The 27283-nt window shown below is 36.6% G+C and overlaps 1 protein-coding gene across 1 annotated transcript; it reads right to left on the bottom strand.

Moving 5' to 3' along the window:
* Positions 1–5640: 5640 nt before the first annotated feature.
* LOC114293335 (auxin-responsive protein SAUR72) lies at positions 5641–6048 on the bottom strand. Its single transcript, XM_028237371.2, has one exon. The coding sequence runs from the start codon at positions 6046–6048 to the stop codon at positions 5641–5643; it is 408 nt and encodes a 135-aa protein (XP_028093172.2).
* Positions 6049–27283: the final 21235 nt, after the last annotated feature.

The following is a 27283-nucleotide window of genomic DNA, read 5'->3' as shown; positions in this document are numbered from 1 at the left end:
TGTTACTTATGGATCAAACCACTTTTGTCAAAAGGTACAATTTATTTATTGATAAATTTGTTTCTATTGATTACAAATTGTTATTTTAAAAATATTTTACTATATGTGTCGACTTTTGTAGGATTGGGTTAAAAAATATATAGAGCTCAAAAATATAAATACAACTAGATTGCTTCGATGGGGATGTAACAAGGTAATTTCAATTTGAAAGTGTTTTGATATATATATAAATTTTCTTTTGCTAATATATTAACTTTTTTTTTATTTTCATAAATTAGTAGATTGTCGTGCATGCTCCTCACTGGGGATACATACAACTTGATACGAGGACTTTTTGGAAAGTGATAAGGCGCTCCTAGGATTTCTAAAAAAGAACAAGTTTGAATCTCATATTTATTTTTGTGAAAAGCGTACATATGCTAGCTACGATCCATATTTTGTAAAGTTTTCGATCGATGTGAAATTTATAACTAAGTTTAGATGTATGTTAGATAATATTCATTTGAATTATTGATTTATGCTATGAGTTTGTTTTTGTAATTGTAACACACTATGTGATATATATATTTTTGTTTTTTTGTTTTTTCTTCCTAATATGCTCTTGAATTAGGTCAAACAAAACGAATCATATTTTTATTTGGTTATCTTTTTATCAGGAAGGGTGTTGCATTTTCTTTGTATTACAGAACATTGCCTGGTGTGCTTAATTTGTTATTTGGCATTTTTTTTGTATTGCAGAGCACTGGCTGGTGTGCTTAATTTGTTATTTATTTTTTTCTATTGCATAGCATTGGCTAGCGTATTTCATTTGATTTTTATATAGATGTTTCTGTGTCGTGGGATTTACATTTTGTTGTTTGTTTAAAATCTTATGTTTTTGTTGTGCTTGAATGTTACGTAGCATTTATGTGTTTACTTTTCACTATTTCGTTTACCTATAAATTTGAAAAATTTATGTTCAAATTGATTTATTCACCAAGTAGCATACAATTTATTTATTTTTCATTTATTTAATTTTCTGCACAATAAACTGACCACCAAACCATCAAAATTGGTAGATTTTAACCATTACATTAAAATTGATGCAAAACTATAGCTTTGAGATCTCTCTTCTTTACTTCAACCAAAACTCACTATCTAAAAAAATGCAGATATGGAAATTTATTTGGGTACTGTTATTGGCTAGGATAATAAAATGCTTATTTTCTATTATAAATTACAAGTGGGTTACATAAACAAAAATACTACTATAGTAAATATTTGATGATATGATCTTTGTTTGCATTTGTGTCATCATACTACAATACTCCAAACTCTTTTAAAAAATCTAATTATAAAATTCATTTGAAAATTCAAAACCATACGGATCATCTATTTATATTTTCACCTCAAATTTTTTTTCCCAACAAATTAAATAAATTACATTTTAACCCAATAATTTTATATTCAATTACATTTTCATATATTAGTGGTCACCGTGCCTTTAGACACGAGTATACCCTAGTATAATATATGCATGGGCTTATCAAGAGCTGTAAACAGCTTTTTTTCACATGGTTGGCAGAAGATTTTTCAACAAGGGAAACTGAGAGAATCAAAATCAAAGTGGAAAGGTAAGCGCATAAAGGAAACTAAATATTGAATAGGCCAAATTCAACTATTATATGTATATATAGCAACATTCATGAAGCCCCTACCTTCTCTTTATGTACTTATTAATGAAATGAAACTAAGACATTGTTTGGTTTAGTGGAATAAAGATAAAATAAAATGATTATTTTATCAGAATATTGATTCTCACATTTACTTCACTAAAAAAATTGATGAAAAATGTAAAATTATCATTTACTATTATTAAAAAAATGATCATCATGTTATGAGGAGATTAATAAAGAACTATTCTATTTCTTTCCTTATTCTAATAAACCAAATACCCTTTAAGAATCGTCATTCATGATGTGAGATTATTTCAACAATTGATGAGTCTTGTGCATGTCTTCGTTTACTAGTTCCTTCAACTTATTACTAGTGACAGTGACAAAGGAAAATTGAAGAAATAACATATACAAAATTTTGAAAAAGTTGATTGAAATTCAATGTAGTTGGTAACAACAAAACAAGAATTGTCATGGTATTGAGTAACAAGCTAACATTTATTTTAAAAAATAAAATAAAATTTAGAGTAACAAGCTAACACCGAACAACATTAATTTATTATTATGACAGAAAGGACATTGAGCATATTGGGATAATATCAAATTCTTATTATTTTAGTTTTAGAGGAGGATGTCACTATAATATATAAGGGTTTTAGAGATTAAATTTTTTGATCTTTAAAAGTAAAATTTTTGCTACAAAAGATATTTAAGGACTAATTTCTATCATCGTAAAGATAGTCGTTAAAAGGTCGTCTCGAAATGTCAAAAATAAGATTTTTAGTGACAATTTTGAAAATGTCACTAATAAATATACAAAATAATTTGGTCTCAAAATGATTTGTTTTTTGAGATAAAAAATTTGGTCTCAAAAAAATAATAATTTATTACTAATGTCCAATTTTCGTTGTTAAAAATATAATAATGACACTTTCGCAACAAAAATATTTGGTTCTTAAAAAATAATTTTGTTCCAAAATTTTAGTCTCTAAAACCTTAACCTTAATTTTTTGTAGTGTGCAGGACCATATTGAGCACTCGTTTGGGATGGGGTTATAGAGTTAAAATAGTTACAAAAAGATAAAATAAACTAAAAAGTTTATAAGATAAAATGTCACATCCAAACTATAATCATTTTATTTTTTTTTTCATAAAAATCAAAAAAATCAAAGTCTATCTCAAATAAGACTTTTAATTCCAGACTAAAATAGTCAAAAAAATCAATCCACATCACAGACCAACCCTGATAGTTAGCAGCTTAAACAATAGTACAAAACCATAATTCTCATATTTCACCTACGAATCTTTTGTCTGTACATGCTATATCTAAGAAATTACAAGACCACCAATTTTTTAGCACACTTGATATTCATATAAGAAATGAAAACATAAAAAATAAAACAAAATAAAATTCCTCTAGTGCTATACAATTATCGTTACAAAACTATACAGATGACAGATGCTTAAGGCATTAGACACGTCCACATGGTTTTAGGTTGGGAAAGACCTTTTCTTTGTTTCATGAATTTGTAAAAAATATATATATACATATTAAAAAAAAAAAAACTACAAAAAATGATAAAATTCTTCTAGTGGGTGGTATATAACTGGCAACTAGATTCACAATACCACACAGATGGCCACTCGAATCTCTTCTGTTTCATCGATTTTGTCCAAATCCTCCTTTTCTTCCAAAAAAAGGAAAGAGAAGGATCTTCTTAAGTGGATCCCTCTTGTTGTTTAAGACATTAATCACGCCCACATTGTTTTACGTTTGATGAAAAATCCTATTTTCACATATATCATGATTTTATAGACAAAAGTGTAATTCTAAGTATGAACAAATATTGGTTTTGCTTATATCTACAGTTTGCTTCAATCATTTGCAGTGAAGCAATAAAATATTTGCTTGAACAAGTGTGGATTTTTGGTTTGGATTTTACTAATGTGGGGTTAAAAGAACTATTAATTGGAAAAGTGTCATCCCAAAAGATAAAAAAAAAAGTGTTTAATGTGGCACTTTACATGCAACTGGAGCTATCTCAAAAGTTGTTTTCCCATTTCATAAAGGCATTTACTTTTTTGTACCTATATTTGTTCATAAATTTTGTGTTACATCCATTCATTTATATGATCTTTATACACATAAATTGATAAATATAAGTCTTAATATTCAAATGTGATAAACATAGCATAATAGGCCATTTCATCATTAAATACATTAACATTATTATTTGTGAACAATTCAGTTCAGATATAATCCTATTATTTGAATATGAACACTAGTAAACTCTAGTAAAAGTAAAAATAAATCACATTTAAATGTATAAAAAAATAATTAAAAAGAAAGCCAAACTAGCCAACCTATTTGATTATTCACAACACATGCAATATTTTCATCATTTTCAAACAAGATTACATGGATCATCAAGCCTCTGTTTGGAAAGATGAGTTGGGTTGGGAATTATTTTAGTCACAAAAAGATAAAATAATTTTTTTTAGTCTAATAAGACAAAATATCATTATTACATTATTTCTCTCACAAAAAGTCAAAAAAATCAAAAAGTCCTTTCCAAATGAGATTTTTTAACCCCAGATTAAAATAGTGAAAAAGTCAATCCACTTTCCAAACGAATCCTAAATTGAATGTAAAAAAATTGAATTTCCCCACCACAAATTGAAAAAAATAAAAATAAATTGTGAATTTGAAGATTTGACGTAAAGAAAACATGGGATATTCAAGCAAATTTAAGGGGGGAAAAGCAACACTTTTTTAAGATGTTAGCTTTTATTTGAATAATGCTTGGGATCTCCTTTTGGGGGTCACCCCTTCACCCCCTTTTGTCACGTGGCAGGTGGTGATTGGAGGAGCAGGAAAAAAAAGAAAAAGAAAAAGAAAATGTAACCAATGAAAGAGAGAGGGGGTCAAAGGAGGGATGAATCATTGTTGCTTTTATTTACACCATATTTTTAGCAAATTATACTCGTCAAATGTTTTTTTATTATTATAAAAATCATAATTAAATTCCCATCAAAATTACAATTAACAATAAAATATATTTTAATAAAAAAAAGTTTACACACCCCCTCCCCACCAATCACCACCACCCCTCTCCCTACCCTGCCACCGCCCATTCTACCGATCCTCCAATCACCGCCATCCCTCTCGAGTCTATCACTCTTTTCTCACTTCTGCAATTCTCTACACCATCTCAACCATTACAACATGAAGAAAAAGAATATAACAAAAAGAACAATCACTAACGAAAAAATAAAAAAATGCTTAACCATGTACTTGTGCAACACTATATTTAAGATTTGGGTATTTAAGAATTTTTTGAATGTAATTTTCTATGATTTTGATAGGTACTATTTGAAATACTCAACTCAAAGCTTCGTTTGATGCTGATTTATCCAACAAAAAAAAAAAAGAAAAGGTTTTTAGTTCTTGTTCGCTAAATCTTGAGATTGTTCAAATAATTCAAATCAAACACAACAAATTTGACCAAAAAAACATCTTTTTAAAAAAACTTTAAAATTTCATAAACCTTCATGTCCAAATGTTCGGCCAAAATCGTTCACTGAGATTTTTAAAAAGAACCAGCGAGTGACTTGACATGAACTCCATTAAAGATAGTATCACCGTAAACAAAACAGAATTCGAAACTCTTTTCTTTCTCTTGCTTTCTCGGGAACCAAACAGGATAATATCATATCAATTGAACAAATAACACAAAATTAAGGGAGAAAAAAAGTATACTTCATTGATATTTCAGTGCGCCATATTAAAACACTTTTTCACAAAAACCTAATTAGACTCCTTCCTTCACTTTGATATTTGATTATGGAGTGTATGTACAAGAGTTAAAACGATCCAATTGTTGTACGACTAAGATCTGCTCTGTTCCAATCTCACTGTCTCACAGTCACAAAAAAAAAAAAAAAAAGAAAAAAGGAAAAAAAAAAGAAGAAAGAAAGAAAGGGCCTAAAGAAACTCATCGGACAAAGAGTTGAGAAGATCTTGAACTGAATTGTCGCCGACACGCAAAGCTTCAAGTACGCGTTCGAAGACGAGTACATTGCAGGGGATTCGAAGGACGCCTTTTTGCTTGTATCCGTACTCTTGAGCCGATTTATTGAGAAGCTTGATGAAGATCGGGTGGTTTAGGAGATCTGCACTCACAATGAATCGTTCCATCCCATCGCCGACGAACACCGGTACGTGTCCCTCCGGTACGGTGGCGGATCGGACTCCGGACCGGAGAATTGAAGGGGAACGGAAACGGAAAGCGTCAAACGCGCCGGAACGAGATGGCGTCTTCGATTCGGATCGGAGAAGGCAGTACTGCGACGAGTCCGCCACACGCGACAGGCGCCGGATCAGCTTCTTCATCGGTTTTCTGGAGAGAGAATGAGAGAATGTGCTCTGGAGAGAGAATGTGCTCTGGAGAGAGAATGAGAGAATGTGCTCTAGAGAGAGACTGATGTGAGAGAGTTTTGAGAGAGAGAATTGGGAATGGAGGTTGGGGAGGGAGGAGAGGGGAGATATATAGAAGGCGTTGGAGATGGTTAAGAGGTACAGACAGGTACGCGTACTTGGCAGGTACAATTGTTAATCCTAATTATAATCGAATTTATTGTTTTATTTATTTTAGGATTCTTTTCATAGAAGAATTATGGATAAATAATAAATACATCCTTGAAATTTGCTTAAAATATAATTTGTTTTATGTAGTTTGTAAAATTATAAATATCTTCTTGTCAGAATTTTTTATTTAACAAAATTAGCTGAAAAATTAAAGTTTTTAACTATTTACCTATACAATAGTAAAATTATATGAATTATTAATTGAAATAAAATTTTAACATTATTAAAAATTATTAATTAACTTGATGATTTACTAATAAAATGACCTATTTATTATGAAATTATAAATTTTAAAAGACATAATGTAATTTTTAGAACTACAGTGAATAATTTGTAATTTAAATAAATCTTAGAAATATATTTGTAATTTACTCAAAAATTATTGGTTAGTTTCATGACGTCACGTGGTTATATTTTATACCACTCATAATTTATCATATTTTTTAATTATTTAACACAAATTTATAAGGAATGTTTTGAAAAAATAATTAAAAATTATTTTTTGAAATAATTTTTAACTCACTTCCTAAGACACCCCTAAATTTCATACCTTCCGTCAATTATAAGCGTATTGAAGCACATGTAGCGGTACCTAAAACGATTCAATAACTTCTCCTTTTTATATAATTATCCTACTTAAATCAGAAGACACCCATCTCTATCTCTATACAAAAACACTTAGGGCTGGTTTGGGGTGTCTTAAAAAAGTGTATTTTTTGTCTTTTTAGATTAAAAAAGACAAAAAAAAAAAATATGGAGGTTTGGGTTAACTTTTTGACTTTTTATGAAAAGATGTGTATTAAAAAATTGTATAAAAAAAAATGTGTAAGAGATGATAAGAGAGGAGTGGGCCCCAACCGTACAACCGGCTGTGTAATTTGAGTTGGAAATTATTGGCTAATTTTTGTACAAAGCACTGGACGGTTTTGTTTGACCCATGGGGGTCATCACGGGTCCCATTTTAATAATCTGAACCGTTCAATGTGTGTAACTCGTCGAACACTAAGTACCTATAAAAAATCACGTTAATCGGATATCGATAGCTATCTAATCAGATTATTTATTTTTCAATCATTAATTATAACACCATCCATTTGTTGTATATAACTGATTTGATCATATAGTTATCGATATCCGATCAATGTGATTTTTTGCAGACATATAGTACTCGACGATTTCTACACATTGAACGGTTCAGATTATCAAAACGGGACCCGTAATGACCCCATGGGACGAACAACGGTGTGTGTGAAAATCACACCGAATCATTTCATTTTTGCTGCACAGCCGCTGCTTTACATCAATTCAAATGGTATTTTTTGGGAAGAAAATTGATTTTTTAAATTTTTTTTTTGTGAATAGTGATATCTTTTTAGATTTTGGAATAACTTTTTAACTTTTTGACTTATATAGTATAAGCCAAACCAGGCCTTAAATTTGAGAGAGAGAGAGAGAGAGGGGGGAAAGGAGGAGAGATAGAGATAGAGTCCCATTCCGACTGTAACTTTCCATAAATAACTTATATTTTGTATACATCGATTACTTTTGAAATCATCTAAAATCATAAAACTAGACCACAATCAAATTTAGGCTTAGTTTGGGGACTTAAATTTATAGTTAAAAAATTATCATAAATTATCATATCATTTTTTAAAAAAAATTTTTAGTACATTTTTTTTATTAAAAAGAAAAATAAAACAATCAATTTTGAAATGAAATGTCTCAAAATTTTTAAAACCACCGAGATTGATTCAATTTTTAATTCATTTAAAAATTAAACCATATCAAATCATCTACACCATTATGGGTAAAATATTTGTTAAGAAATCTAGTCCCATTAACACCTTCGAAATTTATTATAGCATTGTAGTGTTAATTGATCCTACTATATACTAAAGACTTGCGAAAAAAAATTATTTATGTTTTTAGATAAAACAAATTTCATTGATTCGTAATTTTTTTTTTTTCGGTATTGAAAAAAAAGGGTCACGTAGGTTCCGCGAGTCCCTAGTCCTGCGTTAAGACATTACTTATGACAACGTGTAAGGGTGTCACGTCGAGGAGCAATGGAGGGTCGAACCCAAGTAAAAACGTCTTTAGGCTGCCATAGAACCCATCCCTCAGGAGCTATTGATTCGTACAAATTGAATCCACTGCAAATGTGAAAACGAAATTTAGAAAACTTTAGTCACTTAATTGTGATTACTATTTTAACTTAAAAATTAGACTTATTTTTTATATGACTAACTTGTATATCACTAGATTTAAAAAATACATTTATATATCATTTTCCATTGTAAAATTAGATATACTTTTTCATATAAAATCGATATCTTCTATATCTCAATCTCTCATGTGTCCTTATCTCAAAATTTTTTCCTAGCACAGCACCGTGTTAGAAAAAATTGACGTCATTTGGATATAGCGATAAGAAGAGTGGGTTTAGAGTATTTATTTTGTTGCTTTTACCAGCATAGATTACAATAATGGAAAGAGGTTGATAAAATTCACATAAGTATTTGATTGCATTGATAATGAGAAGATTATACATTAATCACAAAATATGAAAACTTGTCGAGGGCAATATAAAAGTTTATATTTTTTTTTTCCTTTTTGTGTAAGAATATTAAGAGGAATGTTTAAAATCTTTGTTTATTTGTGATTTTAATAAATTTAAATGGCTTTCGTAATTTATTGAAAATAAGGCATCATTTGGGAACATGTTTTTTTAGTAACTTTTTGACTAAAATATGATGTAAAAAAAAACTAATATGTTTGGGATGATTTTTTTATTTTTTTACGAAAAGATGTGCAAAAAGTGGAGAGAAAAAGAAATATTTGACTTTTTGGTATAAATTGTTGGCTTTTTGATTTTTTTAGTGATTTTTTGGCTAAAATTATCACTTGCCAAACGAGGCCTAAATGTTGTTAAGAGTGAGTTTTTTTGTTTTTATTAAATTTGTGTAAATTCTTGATTCCAATAAAAAAAAAATCTCAAGTCATTTATGTTTAAAGATAACTCGAGTGTGGTACAATTGTCATGACAATAAACTTAATTCCTAAAATAATGTTTTTTTTTAAAAAAAAAAAAATCATTATAAATAGGAATTTAACAACTAAAATTCAACACAATGGGTTGGCATTTTGAAATATGATAATCAATATTCATTTTAATTGATATCAATAATAAAGTTCAAACTATAACATCTTCTTAGAAGTTAGTATTTAAGAAGACTAGTCAGTCAATTATGCGATGAGGTTGACCTCACGATACTTCTCAGAAGCTGGCCTTCTAATTGATTCACCATATAATGGCAAACAAAAATTATACAAGTACAGTATGGCGGGCCAAAAATATGAAAAGTAAAAAATTGATTAAAAATAAACAAGAACGAACCAAATGCATGATCAAACAACCTAAATTGGACAAAAATATATATTATGTGCTGAAAAAGGGAATGTTGATCTTTGAATGTCTAGTTTTATTTTATTAGATTAAATTTTGAGATAATAAATTCATGTGTAATGGTTACATTTGGGACATATTACATGTCACCAATTGCTTTGCAAAAAGCAACAATCAACAATTTTAATTACTAATTTGGACAAGGTAGCAAAAGCAAACCAATATGTCTCATAGTTTTAATTTTTTATTACATAATTAATTAAAAACATTATAAAAGTAATATCACATGATGCTACATAATTGTATGCTTTGTTTTCTAGTGTAAAATGTCTAGTGTCAGTATGGCTCATTAGTGTATATAGCTCAATGTGAAGGGAAATTTTATGAAGTGGTCAGGAACACCACCTTCGGATTATGTGGAACAACATTCATTGATGAGAAAAGGCAAATCATTTATGCCAAAACTCAATCATGAGGCTTGGTTTAGTATCTCTAAAAAAAATCAAAAAGTTACTATTATATTTAAGTCACATCATTCTATTTAAGTTACATCACCTCTCTACTATATCACTTCAAACTCAACTCAATTTTATGAAAAGTAAAAAAGTTCACTTATTTAGATCTTCCCAAACCACCCCTAAATATATGATTTGATTATATTTATTTTCAAAGTATATAAAAACAATTTTAAAAATTATATTATCGTCTAATTTTTAATAATAAATGTGAGCTTAACAAAGTTACCATATTTCAATTAATTTGATTTTATTTTTATTTTATGAATAATTTACTTGAAAAATTTTATAATATAAACCATTTAAATTATAAAGTGTCCCATAAAGAGAAGTCCGACATTATGGAGAGGATCTCATCCCAATAAATAAAGAGAAAAAAATGTTAATCATATATAATTTTTTTAAAAAAAAGTATCACAACAATGATGCGATAATATAATTTTAGTAAATAAATATTTTTATGAATGTTTTCATTTAAAATTGTAAATCAAAACACAAAAACATGCAGCGGAATAAAATGTTTAGATCATACATCTTTTGATCTAAAATCTCGTGGATAAATCACGTGCTTCCAGAATCTAATCAATCAATCCCAGCAGTGGGGTGATATTACAATGGTGAATATCACCCACACAAACCACAGTACAAATGACTTGATCGTTGTTTCTTGGGAGAGAGTCAGTATATTGGTAGAAACAAAACCTACGTTGTTTCTATCTTGGTTACCCATAACCATATATCAGATATATATTATATTATTATTATTTATCCATATCAGTTAAAACTGATAGTATCTATATCCTGAGTGGTTATCCTAAATAGGTTTGAATTTAATTCAAAACCTAGCTGGATAAGATCCAAATTATGTTCAAATGGTCATGCCACATGGGCGCCCATTACTAACATCTCCCACTCGCACATGAGTTGGCATGACACTGCCACATCTTTGTCTCAATCTCCAAAAAATAAATAATCTCATACTAGCCACTGCACCATGCGATTGCTGAGAACACCTGCATGTGGGAGCTCTATACTAGAAACTCTCAATGAGCTAGCATAGAGACATCAACCCAAAAAGAACAGAAATAGTGTCTCATATACCCCAGACCCATCTAATTACACCGGTCCAAAAAAACATCTCTAATCCCTAAAAAAAGAGCATGTTTGACCCTCTCAATTCTTGCAATATATTCACACTCATTTCGCCTCTCATACAGAGCGATGTGAGTTGCCGGCAGTGAATATACAACAGTGGTGTAATACTAGATGATCTTCCCTTTGCACTCATGCCATTTAGTTTAGGATTGACCGCTTTCCCAGTGATATCCCTTAAGGCCGAATCATGCATGACCGCAGGCGACATACCAAAGTAGCAGAACATCAACCCCTTACCTTATGACATAGTCAAAAGTCACAAAAGGGTACATAAATGAAAGTCATATCAATAATGACTCGTAAGACTCACACGGTGAGGAAGCAGGGATCCATTCTCTCACCTCATTACTCGGTCGCTAAGCACATATAGTATGAATACATGTTACGGTGGAGTAACTCTTCCATAAAGAGTGACGTCATACTCGATACACCGTACAGATATTAGTCTAGTCGCTTTCTAGCGCCTAACCCGAATTCTCTATTTGCTCGCCTTCTAGGCGCCAAATGAGATATCGAATCTGGCTAATCATAACAGGCACAACATGGAAAGTGGGTACTAACATCCATGTTTGGTCCTTAACACGACCTCATCTTGGTTATAACCAAGGCGACATACATAGTGGATGATTTAAGCCTCTCTTGGCTCCGAATAAAAATAAACCACCAGTCTCATCCTTGCTCGCTCCCAAGCGCCAAGGGCGATTGCTCGTGTGAGTGAGCCAATCTTGCCTGCTGACATCATCATTTGCTAATCATTATGACACAAATCGTAATAGTGTCAACATCCCATCATCTCAAAATAAGTGATCGATTTAAAAAAAAAAAAAAAAATGACCACAGCTTGCGCAATTATAGATTCCAAACATAAGCCTTATCAGCACCTCTTGCGATAAGTATATACAACGGAATCCACCATGTGCGCCTCACATGAAATGATTTAAGATCACTACCTCTTGCGCAATAACCTCTCTAAAGATATTTTTGGTGACCAATTTGCGTTCATTCTTAATGCGCCCAACTAGCGCAGATGCGCCCAACCAGCGTATTGAATTTTACAATGAGCAAATTAATATGCTTCTAATAAAGCATTTTATCCACAGTCTAATGAGCAAGGTCAAAGTCTGAACAACTCAGTTAACCATTTATCAAAGATAAAACTTATCATGCCGAATACGCCCACATAGCGTACTTTAGGCTCCCACAACAAAGAAAAAAAAAAAATCAAGGAATATAGGTCATCTGTTTCTCCCAAAGACAATCTGAGGATTCACTCAATAGCTAAGGCTCTGGCTTTTACCGATAGGTAAGTCAATGGGTTTGCAATTTTGCATCTAGAATCGTTCTAGGATATTCCTTATGTAAGTCATCGAAGACAAACCGAGAATTTTCCTAAAACAATCCCTAAGGATCGTACATCCGAGCATATGAATTACATCACCCATGTCCATCATATCTAAAATAGAGGACTGCCCACCCTAGGTGGCGTCAACCTTTCCTGGCTCATAATGACTAAGTAAGGAAAAACTTCTTTTGGACCATTGATCATGCCTCAGTGGTCTTCATCGATCATCGTTGCCCTATCATGGCTTGACGAAATCTAAGAACCACTGTTTGGATAACTGCTTTAGGCTGTAAAAGATTTATTGGAACTAGCAACCTTTTTGCGCTCCTAACTTTTCACCATAAAAGCAGAAGGTAAATCCCTACGGATCTACTTATCCAATTCTCTAGTGAGAAATCGGGTCACAATGTCCACAAATCAATGTTCCGAACTTATGTCAATTATAGCCTAAGTCAAAATAACCTCAGGAGGAAGTCTTCTCATGGTCTACACTTTCCTCAATGGTGCGACTTTTCGGTATCTAGCGAGCCTTATGCCTCAACAATGACTATCCAAATTACGCATAACTTTATAACAGTTTTGCGTCACAATGGAAAGTCAACCAAATTATAAAAAATGGTTAATCCTCAAAGACTTTGTCTTAAACTGCGCAACATTGATCCACTTTCAAAAAATAGGGGATTAGAGCCTTAGGCATTATCCTAGGCTCTTTATCATCTTGCGGAGCAATCATGAATGTTTCCCTCTCAATCACCCAGTGATGACGTGGAAAATTTTCACATTTGCTACCACGCAACTAAGAATGTAGAGTATTCTTCTCTAATGGAGTAATCCATTAGTAGGCACTCGCTCCCACTGTCCCTAGGACATTGGAAATTTCTTTCCATTCTCAACTAGGCTACATAGAGCGCTATGCTTGAAATTCTCCATCTTATAGAGTTCTGAAAACTCTATTCATGTCACCTTTACTAATAAAACTTTATGTGACTTAGTTACACTACCACAAAGCTGCTTACCTATATGCACATGACCCGGAGGGTTTGCATGACCGCATACAATAATGCACCACACGACCCTTTGTGTTTACAAGACAGCATACAATAATGCGCTATAGAACCCTAGGTCTTTAACTTCGTAATCTTATGAGAAGTAGAATAAAGATAAGCTGCTTAATGGTTACAGATCGCCCATAGATGGCTCTCTGCTAACCCATTACTCAAAATGGAGTGTAAAATCTGATATGGAGGGCACTTAGTTAGGGATATAGGCAACAAACTAGTGCAATTCCCAATTGGGAAACATTTTGCGCCATTATCCACCTAACATTAACAATATTTAATTCCTTATCTCTACTACACCAGTGTGTTGTTGAGTACTAGGAATAATCAATTTTCTAAGCATCCATCTCTCTTCACAGAGTTTTTCTGAAAAATAACTCAAATAGATACTCGCCACCTTGGTCAAAACTAAAAGCACAAAAAACTCTTATCTAATTGATCTCGACCTCATATGTGCAATGTCAAAATCTCAAAACTTTTGACTTATGGGAGATCAAATAGTCTTGACTCAGATGCGTATCGTAATCTATAAATGTGTCGAGATTGAGGCTTAGCTATCATACCTTCACACATATCTAGTCACAAAATATCATAGTGGACTAAATGCGCCAAAACAAATGACCTTCTGCGGCTTTCCTACTTACTTGTGCGCACCCATTGCGAACAAAGTTACACATTCACATGAGAGCAGGATGTCATAAGCGAGTGGGCCCGAGAAGGCCTACTCAAACCATCGTGTCATCATCTCATTAATGTGATTAAGTATAATAAGCCACTGGTTCATGACCAATGTCATAAACTAATTCCAATCATCTTAATGTGTGAGTTCTCGAAGACAAGTTTTAAAGGTTTAGGCCCAACTAGGTAATGACTCACGACTAAGTCATATTCACTAGATCATAAAAGGATGTCATGGAGATATCAACTGCGCCTAAGTCGCAAATTTAACTAGTATAGCGATCCCGGGTTTACCCTTGTTGTATAGTGATCCGGACATGTGTCCGTGGATGTTGGTAGTTGCTTATTATCTTGTTTACATCCTTTCTTACTTTGTATGTGAGTTATAGGATGTGTTGAGCGGGTTGTTACAGGTTGGTTGAGTTTAGAAACCAAAACTAGTTGCCCAGATTTTTGGCCTGTACGCTCGAGCGGAGGTGTTGGCGCTCGAGCGTAGATTACATCCTTCCAGTATCTTGTTGTGCAGTGTTGTGAGCTCGAGCGTAGGGTTGGGAGCTCGAGCGGAGGCCTGGTTCTGCAAAAGTGCTGGGCGAGTGCATTCTGCGCTCGAGCGGGAGGTTGGCCGCTCGAGCGGAAGTCTGTGAGTGGCCGCTCGAGCGGGGTGTTTTAAGCTCGAGCGGAAGACTGGGTTTAAGTCCCGAAATTGTGACTTTTCAAATCACTTTTTCACTTTCTCTTCTCTCTCTTACTTTTCCAAAAACACCATTGTTGAGTCTTTCTCTCTAGATACTACCTTCTCTCTAGGTTTTGATCTAGTAGGAGTGGTTTACTCACCTTTGGCCTTTACAAAAAAGTTGTTGATCGTCGAGGGCTTCATTTTAATCTGAAAATCACGGGTTTTGGAGCACGTTGGGTTTTGTCGTCTTCTCCTTTGGGACTCCGAATTTGAGGTAGGGATAACCTACTCCTCTCTATGGGTTTTGTCTTTAAATTTTGGTATTTTGAGATGTTGGGCTTGGTTGGGTAATCTTGTAAAGGTTTGGGGCTTTTGTGTAATTTTTACAAAAGTTGGGGTTTTATTCATAATAAACCTAGATGCATGTTTGGCATGGAAAATGGAATTAATGTTGAATCATTGATGAAAATGGGACCTAAGGGTTAAAATGTTAATTATGGGAATTGACCTAATTACATTGTTTAATTAATTGGGATAATTAATTGAGAGGAATGAAGGAATGAAATGTTGATTGAATATCCATTGTGCATTTATTTTCTGTTTAGAAATAACTGCTTTGGGCTATCGGTGGAGGATAGTCGTGATTGTTGTAGACAATGCTTGATGATTAAGTAAACTGAAACTAATCAATGGAATGTGTCATGGAATTTGACAGTTGATAGAATACATTAAATGTGTGTATTGTGTGATTGTATATAGAACCAATGTGTTTATATGCGTTATGTGTAGAGGAGGAGATAGGGGATGTACTCCGCGGTTTAGGGGAAGATAGGGGATGTACCTCTAAACCGGATAGGTATTTGGAGGAGATAGGGGATGTACTCCGTGGACAGAGCTCATATGCTTGTCTGAGAAGTGAAGATAGAGCTCATATGCTTATCTTTGTGAAGTGAAGTGTGGATACAGCTTGTATGCTTATCTGTGGATATTGTTGATATACATATCTGTTGTAGAGTGTGGATACAGCTTGTATGCTTATCTGTGGATATTGTTGATATACATATCTGTTGAGATTGTGGATATAGCTTTTATGCTTATCTGAATGTGAGATATAGTTTTTATACATATCTGTGGAAATGATGATAGAGCTAGCATGCTTATCTGTTGAAAAAGGGAAAATGAAAAGTAATTGGGACTTGTAAGTCGATGACATAAATATGTAATTTATGTGATTGTATCAGTGTTGACCAACTATCAATTGCTAATGTTTTAGTCATTGTCCATGGTTGGTTTAGTGTATTTCTACTGGGCTGTGGCTCACCCTATATGGGAACATCATTTTCAGGTACAGGAAGCATGCCACCTCCAAGGACATAGCTGGGAGGCTTGTGGCGGGCATAGTTTTGTCGTTTTACTTTGATTTATTACATGTAATTTCAAGCCAAGGGCTTAATGTGTAAACGAGTTAGAACCCTTTGTTGTAACCAAGTGTTAACTTGGAAAACTGTAAGCCCGTAGGGCATTTTGTTATGAGATTAACATGTAATATTTATGTAATGGAATTCTAATGAATGATAGAAGGTGGTTAGTTTATCTATCAACGCTCGTCTTATTTGTTGGGTTTAATGTTATTATTTTGAGGGCGTTACAACTTGGTATCAGAGCGTACCAGACTCGAATACTTTGGGTACGTGGGAAGTGATTAGGATCACAATGGGTTTGTCTCGCTTGATAGAGACTTAGATGTAGTATCATATGCTATGTGCTCAATTGATAACATGCTTACGTGACTATGTGGGTATGGGATTTAATTTCTGGGATATTGATTGGATCCTTGAGTTTCTGGGAGTCTTGTTGGAAAAGCACTTGATCAATGCTGTTTCTAACCGGAACTCTAGTAACGTCTCGGGACTATCATTATCCGGAAATGAAGTTCGTAAGTGCTTATGTGTTTATGTGCTTATGTGGAGTGAATTATAGTTGTCCATGCATTAGGACGTGAGTGTTTAGTTTCGGCACACTTAGGAATGTGCTAACGTTCTGTGTTGCCTTTATTAGGATGTCAGGACGAGGAAGAGGTGCTAGGCGTGGTAGACCTGCGAGGCAGGAAGCACCGTTACCGGGTGAGATCCCGGCAGTGCAGGAGGGAGTTGGGCAGGCCAATGTGGTCGAGCCAGTGGGTCAGCAGGCTATGGGTGCCTTGGCCAGAGAGATAGCAGGAGCTTTGGGTATTCTTAGAGCTGGGAATCAGGCAGCTGAGACAGGGCCTTCCTTCTTGAAGAGGGAGTTCTTTCGGTGTAATCCGGATGAGTTTATCGGGGATCCTAAAGAGCCGCTTAAGGCAGATGAATGGCTCGAACAGACAACGAAGACGTTTGAGATGCTTGGCATCGAGGACGGAGCACTGAAAGTGACCTTGGCATCCTTCCAATTGAAGGGAGATGCGGGTCAATGGTGGAAGTACGAGAAAGCTCGTGTTGGTGGTACTTGGGAGGCGTTTATAAATGCTTTTCAGGAGAGGTTTTTGTCTGCAGTAGCTAGGGAGAAGTTGAGGGATCAGTTTAGCCGGCTTAATCAGCAGGGCTTGTCAGTGGCCGAGTTTGAGGCTACTTTTACCAGTCTGTCTAGGTTTGCACCTGAACTGGTGGCGTCTGAGGAACGCCGTTGCTATGAGTTTGAGCGGAAGTTGAGGCGGGGCCTCAAGTTGAGAGTTGGTGGGTCTTATATTCGAGAGTATAGACACCTAGTGGATGCTGCAGCTCATATGGAGCTTATGATGCAGGAGGAGGATGAAGGTCAGAGAGGCTCCAAGAGGAGCCAGGATAGTCAGAGTGATGGCAGGAGGCAGAGGGGTTCTAACCCTCAGCAGTCTCAGGGTGCAGTCTCTAGATCGACCTTTCCAGTGCCTAGTGTAGGCTCGGGGAGAGGCAGTCAGGGAGAATTCACTTGTTACAAGTGTGGCCAGCTGGGTCACAAGGTTTCTGTTTGCCCGCAGAAAGGTGGGGGTCAGAAAGCTGCTTCTTCTTCAGCTAGACCGCCGAGTCAGAGTTTGGGCAGGGGGCAGCTCTTGATTTGTTATCAGTGTGGACAACCTGGGCACATGAAGAGGTTTTGCCCACAGTTGGGTGCCACTTCGGGAGCGTCTGGTTCTAGGCAGACGCAGGGTTTTCAGCCAGCTCAGTCTGTGCAGGCCTCGAGGGCCAATCCGGGAGCTTCGTCATCCCAGTCTGTGCAGCAGTCTTTTGCTCCGAGAGGTGAGCAGGTAGACCAGGGGCCTACGGGGCGCGTGTATGCTGTTACCGCGCAGGATTTAGTACCGGCTCCATCAGTAGTGAGAGGTACTTTTCTGTTTTGCAACTCAGTTGCTAATGTGTTGATAGACACGGGTGCATCTCATTCTTTTGTATCTGCTGCATTTGCATCTGTTTTGGAATTGGAGTTAGCACAGTTAGCATCTCCTATTTGTGTGGTATCGCCTTTGGGTGGTGAGTTGATTCTGAAACAGGGTGTTAGAGGATGTGATATAGAGGTCGCCGACTATAGGCTTCCTTTTCCGTTTGTTGTCATGCCCATGAGGGGTTTTGATGTTATTTTGGGTATGGACTGGTTATCGTCATACCGGGCTGTTATTGATTGCTACCGCCAGAGGGTTACATTATGTACCTTGAGCGGGGAGTGGTTCCATTTCTTGGGAGACCGGGTTGGTAGTGTTTTGCCACCGGGGTATGATTCGCGAGGGCGAAGTGAGCTTAGTAGTCTACTTGCTAGCTTTGAGAGTGGTGAGAGTGGTGAGACCCAGCATGTATTGCCGAGGGTGGTTTGTGAGTATTCGGATGTCTTTCCCGAAGATCTTGTTAGTTTGCCACCTCACCGAGAGATAGAGTTTTCTATTGATTTAGTGCCTGGTACGGCGCCGATTTCTATGGCACCTTACCGTTTTGCTCCAGCAGAGTTGGTTGAGTTGAAAGTTCAACTCCAGGAATTGCTAGATAAGGGCTTTGTTCGCCCTAGTGTTTCACCGTGGGGAGCACCGGCCCTCTTTGTTAAAAAGAAAGATGGTGCCTTGAGATTGTGTATAGACTACCGGAAGTTGAATCGGGCTACGGTTAAGAATAAGTACCCTATGCCCCGTATAGATGATTTGTTTGACCAGTTGAAGGGTTCCCGTTGTTTCTCTAAGATAGACTTGAGATCGGGTTACCATCAGTTGAGGGTCAGGGAGGAAGATATTCCGAAGACGGCATTCCGTACGCGGTATGGCCATTATGAGTTTTTGGTGATGCCATTCGGGCTTACCAATGCACCGGCAGTCTTTATGGACTTGATGAACCGGATTTTCCGGGAGTTCTTAGACCGATTTGTGGTTGTCTTCGTGGACGATATCCTTATCTATTCGTCTTCTGAGGAGGAGCACGAGGCACACTTGAGAGTGGTGCTTGAGTTACTTAGAGCCCATAGACTGTATGCCAAGTTTGGGAAGTGTGAGTTCTGGCTGGGGGAAGTCAAATTCTTAGGCCACGTGGTATCCGGGGAAGGGGTGTCTGTTGATACATCCAAGGTTGAGGCAGTGCAAGATTGGGCACAGCCTAAGAGTGTGTTTGAGATCCGCAGTTTTCTGGGATTAGCTGGGTATTATCGTCGGTTTGTGAAAGATTTCTCCAGGTTAGCGTCACCGTTGACTAGGCTGACTCGGAAGGGAGTCAAGTTTGTGTGGAGTGAGACTTGTGAAAAGTCGTTCCAAGAGTTGAAAGTTAGATTGACCACCGCTCCGGTGTTGATTATTCCGGAGAGAAGGTTGGGTTATGCGGTTTATTGTGATGCCTCACGAGAGGGTTTGGGTTGTGTGTTGATGCAAGAGGGAAAAGTGGTAGCTTATGGCTCACGTCAGTTGAAAATACACGAGAAAAATTACCCCACACACGACCTAGAGTTAGCAGCTGTGATCTTTGCCTTGAAAATCTGGAGGCACTACCTTTATGGTGAGAGGTTCGAGGTATTCTCGGATCATAAGAGTTTGAAGTATCTGTTTACACAGAGAGACTTGAATCTGAGGCAGAGGAGGTGGATGGAGTTCATCGAGGACTATGATTTTGAGTTACATTATCATCCGGGAAAGGCCAATGTTGTGGCCGATGCCCTTAGTAGGAAGACCATTAGTGATGTTGCTTGTATAGCCATCCGGGAATGGGAGATGTTGGGAGCACTTGGCGAGTTTGATTTGCTACTGGGCGAATCTGTCGAGGCTGCGGCCTTGTTTTCTGTTGTTGCGCAGCCTACACTTATGATTAGAGTGTTAGAGGCACAGAGAGGTGACCTTGAGGTAGAATCCCTCCGAGAGAAGATCTCCAGTGGGAAAGTTGAGAAGGGTTTGACGGTGTATCCCGACCTGAGTGTGAGATACCGAGACCGTTTGTTTGTACCGGAGTCTTGCCGAGAGGAAGTACTCCGAGAGTTTCACCATTCGCGCCTTGCGGTGCATCCGGGAGGTACTAAGATGTATCAGGATTTGGGTCGCCAGTTTTGGTGGCGGGGTATGAAAAGAGATGTGGCTGTTTTCGTATCGAAGTGCCTTACTTGCCAGCAAGTGAAGGCCGAGCATCAGAGGCCAGCGGGTTTGTTGCAACCCTTGCCTATTGCCGAGTGGAAGTGGGAGCATGTCACTATGGACTTCGTTGTAGGTCTTCCGAGGACTCAGCGGGGTAGTGATGCTATTTGGGTGGTTGTAGACCGGTTGACTAAGTCGGCGCACTTTATTCCTATGCGCGTGAGAGATTCGGTAGATCATCTTGCCGATTTGTATATTCGGGACGTAGTGAGATTGCACGGGGTCCCAGTGACGATCGTCTCAGATAGAGATCCTCGTTTTACTGCTAGGTTGTGGCAGAGTTTGCAGAGTGCCTTGGGCACTAAGTTGACCTTTAGTACGGCTTATCATCCTCAGACTGACGGGCAGTCCGAGCGTACTATTCAGATCCTCGAGGATATGCTTCGGGGTTGTGTCCTGGACTTCAGTGGGACGTGGGAGAGGCACTTGCCATTGGTAGAGTTTGCCTACAACAACAGTTTTCAGTCTAGCATCGGTATGGCACCGTTTGAGGCCTTGTATGGCCGACCGTGTAGGTCTCCAGTTTGTTGGGCCGAGGTGGGTGATGCACCTTTGTTGGGTCCGGAGTTGGTTAGGGAGACGACGGAGAAAGTTGAGCTTATCCGTAGGAGGCTTGTTACAGCCCAGAGTCGACAAAAGAGTTATGCCGACCGTAGGAGGAGACCTTTGGCGTTTGAGGTAGGTGATCATGTCTTTCTAAAGATATCACCTAGGCGAGGTCTGATGAGGTTTGGGAAGAGTGGGAAGTTGTCCCCTCGGTTTATTGGTCCTTTTGAGATCCTTGAGAGGATAGGTGAGGTTGCTTATCGGTTAGCCTTACCGCCGCAGTTGTCCGGAGTGCATGACGTGTTTCATGTGAGTATGCTTCGGAAGTATGAGCCAGATCCATCACATGTGTTGGATTGGACTGATTTAGAGGTAGATGAGGATGCCTCGTATGAGGAGAGACCGGTTCGGGTCTTGGATAGGCGGGATCAGGTCCTGCGTGGCAAGACCATTCCTTTGGTGAAAGTCTTGTGGAAACATCACGGAGTGGAGGAAGCAACTTGGGAACGTGAGTTGGAAGTCCGAGAGAAATATCCGGACTTGTTTGTTGATATGTAATCTTATATTTAAATTTTACATTTTGTTGAACTTAAGAGCTTTTATATATGTCTTAAGTTGTGAAACATTGAAAATGTTTTGGTTATTGGAAGTATGTTTTGGAACTTGCCTCATATGGAAGTTGAAAGTGACATTATATGTGTTAAATATATTGTTGAAACTGGAAGGATAGTGCATAATGATGATGCATGTTGAAAATACATATGTTGTTTACATATTGTGATATGTCTCTTGTTAAAGGGATGGGATGACCGGTAATGGGTCGAATTGTTGAATGTTAAAATGTAACATTGTTTAAAATGGAGGAAAACTTGTTTTTGAAAACTTGTGTTTAATTTCGGGGACGAAATTCTTTAAGGGGGGGAGGTTATAGCGATCCCGGGTTTACCCTTGTTGTATAGTGATCCGGACATGTGTCCGTGGATGTTGGTAGTTGCTTATTATCTTGTTTACATCCTTTCTTACTTTGTATGTGAGTTATAGGATGTGTTGAGCGGGTTGTTACAGGTTGGTTGAGTTTAGAAACCAAAACTAGTTGCCCAGATTTTTGGCCTGTACGCTCGAGCGGAGGTGTTGGCGCTCGAGCGTAGATTACATCCTTCCAGTATCTTGTTGTGCAGTGTTGTGAGCTCGAGCGTAGGGTTGGGAGCTCGAGCGGAGGCCTGGTTCTGCAAAAGTGCTGGGCGAGTGCATTCTGCGCTCGAGCGGGAGGTTGGCCGCTCGAGCGGAAGTCTGTGAGTGGCCGCTCGAGCGGGGTGTTTTAAGCTCGAGCGGAAGACTGGGTTTAAGTCCCGAAATTGTGACTTTTCAAATCACTTTTTCACTTTCTCTTCTCTCTCTTACTTTTCCAAAAACACCATTGTTGAGTCTTTCTCTCTAGATACTACCTTCTCTCTAGGTTTTGATCTAGTAGGAGTGGTTTACTCACCTTTGGCCTTTACAAAAAAGTTGTTGATCGTCGAGGGCTTCATTTTAATCTGAAAATCACGGGTTTTGGAGCACGTTGGGTTTTGTCGTCTTCTCCTTTGGGACTCCGAATTTGAGGTAGGGATAACCTACTCCTCTCTATGGGTTTTGTCTTTAAATTTTGGTATTTTGAGATGTTGGGCTTGGTTGGGTAATCTTGTAAAGGTTTGGGGCTTTTGTGTAATTTTTACAAAAGTTGGGGTTTTATTCATAATAAACCTAGATGCATGTTTGGCATGGAAAATGGAATTAATGTTGAATCATTGATGAAAATGGGACCTAAGGGTTAAAATGTTAATTATGGGAATTGACCTAATTACATTGTTTAATTAATTGGGATAATTAATTGAGAGGAATGAAGGAATGAAATGTTGATTGAATATCCATTGTGCATTTATTTTCTGTTTAGAAATAACTGCTTTGGGCTATCGGTGGAGGATAGTCGTGATTGTTGTAGACAATGCTTGATGATTAAGTAAACTGAAACTAATCAATGGAATGTGTCATGGAATTTGACAGTTGATAGAATACATTAAATGTGTGTATTGTGTGATTGTATATAGAACCAATGTGTTTATATGCGTTATGTGTAGAGGAGGAGATAGGGGATGTACTCCGCGGTTTAGGGGAAGATAGGGGATGTACCTCTAAACCGGATAGGTATTTGGAGGAGATAGGGGATGTACTCCGTGGACAGAGCTCATATGCTTGTCTGAGAAGTGAAGATAGAGCTCATATGCTTATCTTTGTGAAGTGAAGTGTGGATACAGCTTGTATGCTTATCTGTGGATATTGTTGATATACATATCTGTTGTAGAGTGTGGATACAGCTTGTATGCTTATCTGTGGATATTGTTGATATACATATCTGTTGAGATTGTGGATATAGCTTTTATGCTTATCTGAATGTGAGATATAGTTTTTATACATATCTGTGGAAATGATGATAGAGCTAGCATGCTTATCTGTTGAAAAAGGGAAAATGAAAAGTAATTGGGACTTGTAAGTCGATGACATAAATATGTAATTTATGTGATTGTATCAGTGTTGACCAACTATCAATTGCTAATGTTTTAGTCATTGTCCATGGTTGGTTTAGTGTATTTCTACTGGGCTGTGGCTCACCCTATATGGGAACATCATTTTCAGGTACAGGAAGCATGCCACCTCCAAGGACATAGCTGGGAGGCTTGTGGCGGGCATAGTTTTGTCGTTTTACTTTGATTTATTACATGTAATTTCAAGCCAAGGGCTTAATGTGTAAACGAGTTAGAACCCTTTGTTGTAACCAAGTGTTAACTTGGAAAACTGTAAGCCCGTAGGGCATTTTGTTATGAGATTAACATGTAATATTTATGTAATGGAATTCTAATGAATGATAGAAGGTGGTTAGTTTATCTATCAACGCTCGTCTTATTTGTTGGGTTTAATGTTATTATTTTGAGGGCGTTACAACTAGTAAGTGCTAATCCCCTGCACCTTCAAGTCAATTTTATTCTCCATACACTTTAATACATCTAGTTGAAAGATGACGATACTCCTGTTGCCATCTCTATTTCTCGCTTCATAGTTACTTGCAATTAATTCTACTATCCACAAGAAGGAGAGAATAAGCTATCAACTATGATAGCTCCTGAAGTAACTTAAGCGCGAATTAGGCTAAAGAGTCTAATTCAACACAATGCTCTTACAAGCGATGCGTTAAATTCTTAGAGTCATAACAACCTTGTCAACCTTAACCTTTTCATTACTATGCTGCAACGTTTGCGCTTAGTGGTAAATGTTATTCAAAACGTTAGCCTAGTAAAGGAATCACACAAAGAAGCACCTCATCCATGTTTCACACTCAAGTGTGGAAACAGTAAGTGTCCACACTTAGACAAGTTGGCAATGCTAATAGATTTTGCAGCCACTAAGCGCTAATCTTTTCACTCAGTGTTAATAGATTTTGCAGCTTCTAAGCGCTAATCTTTTAACTTCACGTGATATTTCAACGCACACTATTATAGTGCATGAAATTTCGCTCAATCCACTCCCAATAATTGGGTAGAGAGCAAAACACTGCTCATACTGGCTACTCGTCTTACACTTAATGACTAATTTATTTAAGCTCGCATTTCTTGGATGATGTGACTCTTGAATGTTACTTCATCCAATGATGTAACATTATTTACAAGTCAAATTACAAAGTCAATCCGCGCAGCTCATTAGTCAAGATCATATACAGATCTATTGAGGGCTTACTAATTTCATAACTCCAAAACTCGCCAACCAAAACTATGTAGCGTGCCGCTAACTATAACGCACACATTAGTTTTTATTGTGCCAAACAAGGCAACAAAAACACGACGACTTTGAGTCATGTTTCCTTACTTTGGCTCAATTAAGGTTTGACCTAAAGTCTCCAAGACTTTTGCTCATCTAAAGAATGAGATTAGTTTGTTCACATTTGAACATCTCTACTAAGTCTAGGTCAACCAGATTAACTTCCATAAGCTAAATCAATTTAGAGAGAAATTCGCATTGGGATTAATTTGATTAGCATAATATAATTTTGCCGCAAAAATCTAAATTAAATAGTGACAATATTACACAAGTCGCAAGATCGAAAATCCGCTATGCTCGTAATCATCTCTTGCGCCACAAGTGACAATTATCCAAAATTTAGTTTAATTTATGCGCAAAATATTGGTTTTCGGGAGTTAATCTACAAAGATTTCTCTCAACCGAATAACCTCCCACTGACTATGGCATATACAAAGCATGATAAATTCCATACAATAGCATTTTAATGCAAATCTACAAATAACTCATGCTATATTTATTTAATAATGGAATTCTAATAAATAAATAAATAATCATGCTCTTCTAATTACAACATATTACAAATCCAAAAAAAAAATATGCTGTATTCAATATTCAGATTATGCCATAATTAAAGTGTACATCATTTTGAAATTTTCTGGAATTTTTCTGAAATATTCTGGAATTTTAAATAACTAATAAACACACATAAAATTAGAAATAAAAAATCCAGAAACTGATAAACTGAAACAATATTACCAGTAAATAGTAAAACATTTCAGAAGTCCACAATAAAAATTTCAACCCCAGAAAATTAATTATGCAATACCAGAATCATTTTAAAGCATAAAAAATGAATTATTAACACAGAAAAAATATTTTTTATTTTTGTAAAATTTTCAAAATTTTACAGAAGATATAAAATTTAATTCTGAGTGTAACGGTACCAACCATACTTAAAACAAAGCTATAACGAATCAATTATGGCCAATTAACGCAATTCAGAATTAAAAACAAACAAACAGAGCCTTAGAGCCAAGCCAGGCGGGAAAACGGCTCGGCTCGGCTCGGCGCCACTCAGCGCAACTCGGCGCGAGTCGGCTCAAGAAGCGGCTCGGCGCGCGGCTCCGCCGCGGCTCGGCGCTCGGCTCCAGCACGCGGCGCGCGTGCGGGCGCGGACGGCGCGCGTGTGTGGATAGCGCCGCCGACGTGCGCGTGATGGCGCGTGCAGGCGCGTGCGGGATCGTGACAGCGCGTGCGGGCGCGTGACAGGGCGTGGGAGCGCGTGGCTGCAGCTCACGGCGTCAGGTGGCGCGTGCATACCACGCGCCGCCTTCCAGGGTGTTTTCTGGTCCCATTTTTGTACTGCCAGACTCCATTTTCCAAAATAAAATCATTTATGCTCTTAAAAATGACATTAATGATCATAAAAATGAAATATTTTGGATCTCCACATCTTTTATAAATATACACATGATAAAAGAAAGCACGAAAATATCCATCAATGGCTCTGATACTAATGTAAATCAAAACACAAAAACATGCAGCGAAATAAAATGTTTAGATCATACCTCTTTTGATCTAAAATCTCGTGGATAAATCACGTGCTTCCAGAATCTAATCAATCAATCCCAGCAGTGGGGTGATATTACAATGGTGAATATCACCCACACAAACTACAGTGCAAATGACTTGATCGTTGTTTCTTGGGAGAGAGTCAGTATATTGGTAGAAACAAAACCTACGTTGTTTCTATCTTGGTTACCCATAACCATATATCAGATATATATTATATTATTATTATTTATCCATATCAGTTAAAACTGATAGTATCTATATCCTGAGTGGTTATCCTAAATAGGTTTGAATTTAATTCAAAACCTAGCTGGATAAGATCCAAATTATGTTCAAATGGTCATGCCACATGGGCGCCCATTACTAACAAAAATATATGATCTAAATTAAATCACATCATAATTTTTGGGAGAAATAATTGTACAGTGTATGTCAAAATTAATTATAAAAAAGTAAAAAAAAATTATAAACATTAATAATTAAGGCACTGTTTGGCATGTGTTAAAATACCATCTTATTTGGATAACAATCATTTTATTTGGGTGATGACCTTCTTATCATATCATTTCAAATTCAATTCATATTTTACGGTTTTT

Source organism: Camellia sinensis, chromosome 7 (genome assembly GCF_055761805.1).
Source record: "Camellia sinensis isolate YWXY chromosome 7, ASM5576180v1, whole genome shotgun sequence".
Taxonomy (NCBI): domain Eukaryota; kingdom Viridiplantae; phylum Streptophyta; class Magnoliopsida; order Ericales; family Theaceae; genus Camellia; species Camellia sinensis.
Note: the sequence above shows the minus strand (reverse complement) of the source record. Positions and strands in the feature narration are given on the sequence as shown.

What these genes read in the sequence shown, in the direction of transcription:
- LOC114293335 (XM_028237371.2), bottom strand. Translation starts at nt 6,048, where the DNA reads ATGAAGAAGCTGATCCGGCGCCTGTCGCGTGTGGCGGACTCGTCGCAG.